Raw genomic sequence first — 7,019 nt, 5'->3', positions numbered from 1 at the left:
ACGCGTTTCAAAAAGGTGGGGCATAGAGGAGAAACAATAATGTACAGTATGTGGAAAATAATGTGTTTTTTGAACTTTAAACCGCATAAACACATTTCATTACACCAAATACACCAAATAATGTTCTTTTTAGCAGCATCATATGACCCCTTTAATATGAGACTAGTGTGAAAGCTTTATGCTTCTGAAACTGCATTTTCATGTTTTATATAGATGTTATTGCTGATGAATGCAATAAATGGCATCATCAGTATCAATGACTGAACATAGCAGCTAACAGAATTTTCCAATACAGTTACCAATTTCTAGAAGATGCATATAAAAACCACAAGGAACATCTGGAAAATATGACCTGTCAACTTCAAGAAAAGAAGAAAGCTATAGAGGACATATCTAATACCATAAACAATGGGTATGTTATACACATATATAAAGCAACTTCTAAACATTTAAAGCCAGGGTTCCCAACTGGCATAATGGTCATAGCATACCTAGATATATACAGTAAGTTTAAAATGGTTATTTTCCTCAGTGTAATACCTAGAAATGACATGGAAATTAATAAGATCTCCGGTTCATGAGGGAAGTACAGGGGGTTCGTGAGCTAATGAAAAGCTAATAATAATTCAATTGGATGTTATATGAAATATTGACATGAACGTAAGAAAGGACAAATGAAGTGGGAAAATGGTCAAAATGTGGGAACCCTGTATACAGTTAACAAAAGTAGTATGTAAAAACAGCTAATTTTAATGGTATATATTTTTTTTGTGTTCTTGTCAGTCTTCAGCAGGTGGATGAAAATCGCAAGACTGTGGCTAATGAGATAAAAAAATCTATCTGCAATCTTATAATGGAGATCAACAGGAAGGGGAAGTTATTAGTCAATCAGCTTGAGGTAGTGTCCAATATTTCATCACCAAGAGCAGTGCTTCCCAACTGGTGGTCCTGGGTGTGTTATGGGTTACATACAGCAAGAAAAAACAAAACTAAATGCTAGTCATAAAACCAAATAATACTGTATAATTGACAAAGCAAAATATAGGCATCCTCACAAACCATAAAAAAACCCACACAAAGTAGAAGAAAATACCAACTCGGCTACATTAAATAGGCTTGACTTGCAGCAAAACACATGCTATCAGTACAGTATACAATTAGTTTTTTTGTTTTTTGGTCACTATTTGAAGTCTAATGTAAAATCTTTAAACTGCAGTCAAATTTGATCGGTGTCAACTGTGTGATGTTGTTTTTTAGGCAATCACAAAGGACCATGAAACCCTCCTGAAAAAGCAAAAACAGGATGTGACGTCACTCTCCACACATCTTGATCATGTGATCAACTTCACAAAATGGGCCACAGCCAGTAACAGTGGAACAGCCCTCCTGTACTGTAAGCGATTGGTAAGTGTCTTTCTACATAGGTCAACATAGGTATGAAGTGAAACGTGTAAAAATATTGCATTTCTTCTGTGTGATTCTTTATTTTTATCTAAATTTTCCAATATGTGTACAATGATCTTGGTTGACTCCAATAATCACAATCAGATCAAATTATTTTGTATGTAATAATTGTGACAGGCCTGATGGTCTCTCAATTTCCTTTTCTCATCTTAGATAACATGTCAAATCCTGTACCTCATGCGAGCAAAGTGCAACATCTCATATGTGCCCCAGAGCTTGGTTCGGTTCCATAGTCGATCTGCTTTTTGGGCCTCAAATGTGGATCTCGGTAAGATTCGTACAAAAACTGGTTTTCAACTAGTGATGATTTGAAACTGGGGAAAAAATTCAGAACACAAAAATGCCAAACATAATTCATTCTCAGATGTGGAATAAATTATAGATTAAAAAAAATTACTAAAGGTTTTTATTGACAGATTTAAGATAATGAAAATATGAACTGTCAGTTTTCACTGTTTTTCTTGAATAATGAAAAAGGAACATTACAGTCTTTATTTTTGTCACAAGGCTTGTATTGTTCTTTTAAAGTTTTTTGTGTTGCAAAAATACATATTTTACACATTATTTTAAATATTGTACACATTATTTTAAAAATAATAACCATGCTTTAAAAGACCAACATTGGCTAAAAAAAAAAAGACATTGGCTAAATAAATTAAAAAAGAGGCAAAACGTACCGTTTACTACTTACAAATACTTAAAATTAACCAATTACTTCAATCACAATACTAATGACTGTTGCCAATCAATGATTTACTAATTCATACACTTGTTTTATTTACTAATTTGTTCACTCATTTAGTAAACCATGGCCACATTTGTACTAATTTATTCCCTCTTTTTTAATTTAATTAAAACGAGGGAACTAATTAGTAAATTGTGGCCAATTTATTATTCTTAATTTGTGACCACGGTATATATATATATATATATACTTATATATTTATATTTATACGGCAATGACGTCACAGCCACGCGCACACTCACAGTCGTGTGTAAACATGTCGTTTCGCGTGAGAATGATTTTAATTTTAATTAAAAAAAGATATTTACAAAATATGATTTAGGTAAGCAACATTATACGGCCCTGATGTTTCCTCGAATATCAATATCAACATGATTGCAATGTGACACTGATTTTATACAATAGTATTTCAATAAACAAAAAGTTAAAATTAAGTGACTTAGATTTTAGATAAAATATTGACTGTTTTTGCTCAATTTCGCTGATGAAAATAGTTCCGATCAAAGCCACAGCAAAACTGTTGTGTGTTTCTGAGCAACACACACACAGCGGTGTTTCGTTACTGAATGAATCCACGTTTTTGAACGAATCGAGTGAGTCAATGATTCAGTAGCCCATTCATAAGGTCAGTCTCTTCTGAATGAATCAGCCATTTGAATGAATCGGTTAAATTAATGAATAAATGTCTCACTCATTAAAACAATAGAACAGACATTTGCCGCCACCTACTGGTGGCTTTAGCAACTCATTTTAAGTGAACTATTTCTTCCTCTTTCCAGTCACAGAGCACTTTATTTTGAGAGTTGTTTAAGTGAGAGAAAATCTGTAACTTAGTCCAGATTGGGGGAATTGTAATGTTTAATAATTTCTTTTATTATGTAAATAATCTTTGCATTGAAATTTGCATAGATTTTTGTTTGTATATGCTGTCAATTATAGTTCTTAGAAAGAAAATCGGAATCGGTAAAAATCGGTATCGGCAGGTCACACTTTCAAAAAAATCGGAAATCGGAATCGGCCAACAAAATTGCAATCGGTGCATCTCTAATATATATTCCCGCATATCATGTGTGGGGCTCCATAAGAGTGCAATTTCTTGAAAAATAAAATTGTGAACTTTTGTAATCGTGAATATTAACATTGATTGTTTGGGGTCACATTCTGGCTATGGACAAAGCAAGCTAAGAACTGTTTATGAATTAGTTTAATGCTGTTTACAGATTAGAAAATCAGGACTTCACATTGGTTAATTCAGTAGCATGAAAAACAAAACCCTAATTAAACACACCTGATCCAAATAATCAAGTCCTTCAGGCTTATTTGAAAACTACATGGTATGTGTGCTGGAGCAGGGTTGGAACAAAACTCTGCAGGACTCCGGCCCTCCAGGAATTGAGTTTGACACCCCTGTCTTAGGGTGTGTTCACACTTGTAGTTCGGTTCGTTTGGTTAATTTGGTCTGGACCAAAAAGGAAAATGATACATTTGGTCCTGGACCGCTTAGTGTTCACATTGGCATTTTTGACAGTGAACCTAAAGACACCGAACCTAAAGGCATAGTGATACGTTCACAACCTGATTGGTTGTGCTGAATGAGGTATATATCGTGACGGAACTCACTGAACACCCCAAACAAAAGGTGTGTTAGACTTAAAACGGCGCTGCGGGTATATGATATCAAAGCACCCATTAACCGATCGGTCTGCTCAGTGCCGCTTTAAGACGAACACTCCTAATGCCGTCTGCTGGACTAAGCGCACTCATTCTTGAGTGTACATATACTTTTTCATTTTCACCACCTGCAAACTCACAAGGAGCTCTTAAAAGGCACTTTACCTCATCGTTGCTCCATGTTTGCCCTCTGCTCATTTTGTTTTGGTTACACCGCGTCGTCAAATCATGTCACATAGCGTCACATCTTGTCATTACTTCCTGTTTTTGGTTCGTTTAGAAGTATTTGGTCCGTGTTGCGTTAATATTTCATTCGAACCGCACCAGAGTTCATTTGGAAGCGGACCGAGACCCATCTTTTTAGCGGTCTCAGTCCGTTTGTTTGGTGCACACCAGGGTTTGGATGGCAGTGTTCACACTTACTCAAACGAACAGCACTAACAGAGCAATCGCACCAGGGTTCGTTTTAATCGAACTAACCATGACAAGTGTGAACACACCCTTACTAGCATTGTTTCTGCACTTTGTTGTTGGCTCTGGCTAGTGCTGCCATACAGACAAGAGTACATGCACAAGTGCTTTGAGCACTCGAAAACAAACGTCCACTAAGTAGTGTGCACATTTCGAATATGTCCATCTGCACTCGTTGTCGAAGGAGTGTACTTTCAATGACTTGCTTGTGTAAAAGAGTGAAATTCTTGCAAATCTACAATTTCTCAAGTGGAAGCATTCCTGAATCTTTTCCTAGGTTCTTTAGTCGTAGAGAAAACTCCAGTGCGTCATCCCAGCGGTCCACAGCCATTTCCTTTCCAGCAAATGAACCCAGGCCCCAGACTCGACGGTCTTCAGGCAGGGTTCCCGAGCTCACAGTCCCAGCAGCAGCGGCAGAGCACACTGGCCCAGCTGCAGATGCAGGTGGAGAAACTCTCCCAGCACACCAACCGCCACCAACCGCCCAACCAGTGGTCATGGTACCACGGCATGCGCTTACCAGGGCCACCTCCACATAGACCCTTACAGGGTGGATCACCATCTCAGACGTTACCCAGCATGCCACAACACGGACAGCGATATAGTGCACGGAGCCCCCCACATATGCTTCAGCCCACTAACCTACCTCCACAGGTGAAGTGTGATTTAATATTACGGAAATTTAGAATAATTTCTGAAGGATCATGTGACACTGAAGACTGGAGTAATGGCTTCAGAAAATTTGGCTTTGCTACCACAGGAATAAATTATGTTTTAAAATATTTTAAAATAGAAAACAGTTCTTTTAAAGCATAGTAACATTTCACAATATTATTCTTTTTACTGTATTTTTGATCAAATAAATTATTGCAGTTATTCCTGTTGGTAGTGTACATGTTAATATAATGCTCATTTATGAATGGAAGAACAATTGTTTCATTCTAAACTTGCTGTTTTTCTTTCTTAAAGACTCTGAGGGGTCTCATCAACAATCCCACCTACCCTTCTAAACCGATGGAGGTGCTGCCAAGAACTCGCTATCCGCACAGTGCTGCTTTCTCCAGTGGAGCTTCACTTCCCTCTCCACAGACGTTCAATCAGGTGAGTGTGCCGGACATCTTGTTATCAGCATTGGGTGAAAACTGTGCCTGCTTGACAGGTTAACAAAAATTGTGTCTGTTACAAAAGCTATCAATTGTTTTGAATGAATTTTGAGTAAATGTAGTCTTAAGTATATGTGTGCTGTTTTGTGTATGTGTCAGTTGGTACTGGATTATGGTAGGGTTGTGACGGTGAGGAAATTTTCCCACCGGTTAATCGATTGTCAGTCAGCTCGACTTACTCTCCTCACTGGATAAATGAAATCTGATCTGTGATGCGACTGTCGTTCGGCACGCTGTATTGAGCAGCCACGTTAAATTTTTAATTGTAGTGTCTGTTCTTTTACTGAACTAAATGATTTTTATTACTATAAAAAAAAGCCACGGTGGGCAAGTGATGTAAGAGTCGGCATGGAAATATTCAATCACACAACATGGTTACACCTTATAGTTTTATGTAAAGTAATTTATGTAAAATATACATAATAATGTTACAGTACAAATATTCGATATTGTCTCTCGATGTAATTAAGAATATGATTTAAAAAAGTGATATTTCAATATATATTCAGCAATATATTGTTAAATATTTTGCTGCTTCTTAATTGTATGCAATTAAATAATATTATTAAATAATAATTTAATGAAATAATAAACATATTATAATATAATATTCAGGTTGGCTTAATATTATATTTATATTTGGTTTTTATATATTTTTATTCATCACATTCTACATGTGCATTGTTTGTTATCAAGCTTTAAGGGAATTAACATTTGTTTGCTTAATACAAGATAATTGTGTATCAAGTTTATATTGTAACTAAGTGAAAAAAACAGACAATTAAATCATTATTGCAACTATTTGTACAACAATTAATCGGATAAAATTTCATGACAACTGTAACCTTTTTTTTTTCAGTGAAAAATAAATATTACAGGTTTTTACCTATAGGCCTGAAAGAAAAATATATGGAGATGTTTCATTTTGTGTCAACCACCCATATACAGTATAAATGGCATCAGGCAATGAAAAACTCTACTGACTATTAAAAAACGTTTGCACTGCACACATATATGTACACTGCTGGTCAAAAGTTTGGAATAATTACGACTTTTTTATGTTTTTGGTTGCAATTATATGATCCAAAATTTGATAAAAACCGTAGTATTGTGAAATTATTTTACAATTTAAAATAATGTTTCTATGTAAATTAGTGCTGTCAAATGATTAATCACGATTAATCGCATCCAAAATAAAAGTTTTTGTTTACATAATATATGTGTGTGTACTAGGGGTCGGGGAAAAAATCGATACAGCATAGTATCGCGATATTTTCCGCGGCAATACTGTATCGATACACGGACGCCAAGTATCGGTCTTTTTTTATACTATTTGGTAGAATAATAAAATTAATTTCTTTACAGTCCACTAGATGGTGGTGTTGAGTTGTTGTTTTTTTCTGGTGAGGTCAGCTGGGTCACCTTCAGCATGCAGTAAGTTAGAAAAATAAAGATGGCGGCATCGCGGAAAGTTATCAGGAAAGCCCAGTCCACGTTTAAATCGG

The 7,019-nt window shown here is 35.8% G+C and overlaps 1 protein-coding gene across 1 annotated transcript in view; it reads left to right on the top strand.

Annotated features, from left to right (window-relative positions):
* LOC107747644 (transcription intermediary factor 1-alpha-like) overlaps nucleotides 1-7,019 on the top strand; it is a 20,863-nt gene that overhangs the window by 6,515 nt on the left and 7,329 nt on the right. Inside the window, exons 5-10 of the mRNA XM_016562237.1 lie at nucleotides 296-412; nucleotides 784-898; nucleotides 1,258-1,404; nucleotides 1,618-1,732; nucleotides 4,629-5,005; nucleotides 5,321-5,452. Coding sequence (XP_016417723.1) covers nucleotides 296-412; nucleotides 784-898; nucleotides 1,258-1,404; nucleotides 1,618-1,732; nucleotides 4,629-5,005; nucleotides 5,321-5,452 — 1,003 coding nt within the window. The remainder of the gene's footprint in view (nucleotides 1-295; nucleotides 413-783; nucleotides 899-1,257; nucleotides 1,405-1,617; nucleotides 1,733-4,628; nucleotides 5,006-5,320; nucleotides 5,453-7,019) is intronic.

Source organism: Sinocyclocheilus rhinocerous, unplaced genomic scaffold (assembly GCF_001515625.1).
Source record: "Sinocyclocheilus rhinocerous isolate Xijiao unplaced genomic scaffold, SAMN03320098_v1.1 scaffold2604, whole genome shotgun sequence".
In the NCBI taxonomy this organism is placed as follows: Eukaryota; Metazoa; Chordata; class Actinopteri; order Cypriniformes; family Cyprinidae; genus Sinocyclocheilus; species Sinocyclocheilus rhinocerous.
The sequence above is the reverse complement of the archived record's forward strand: the minus strand, read 5'-3'. Positions and strand labels throughout refer to the sequence as shown.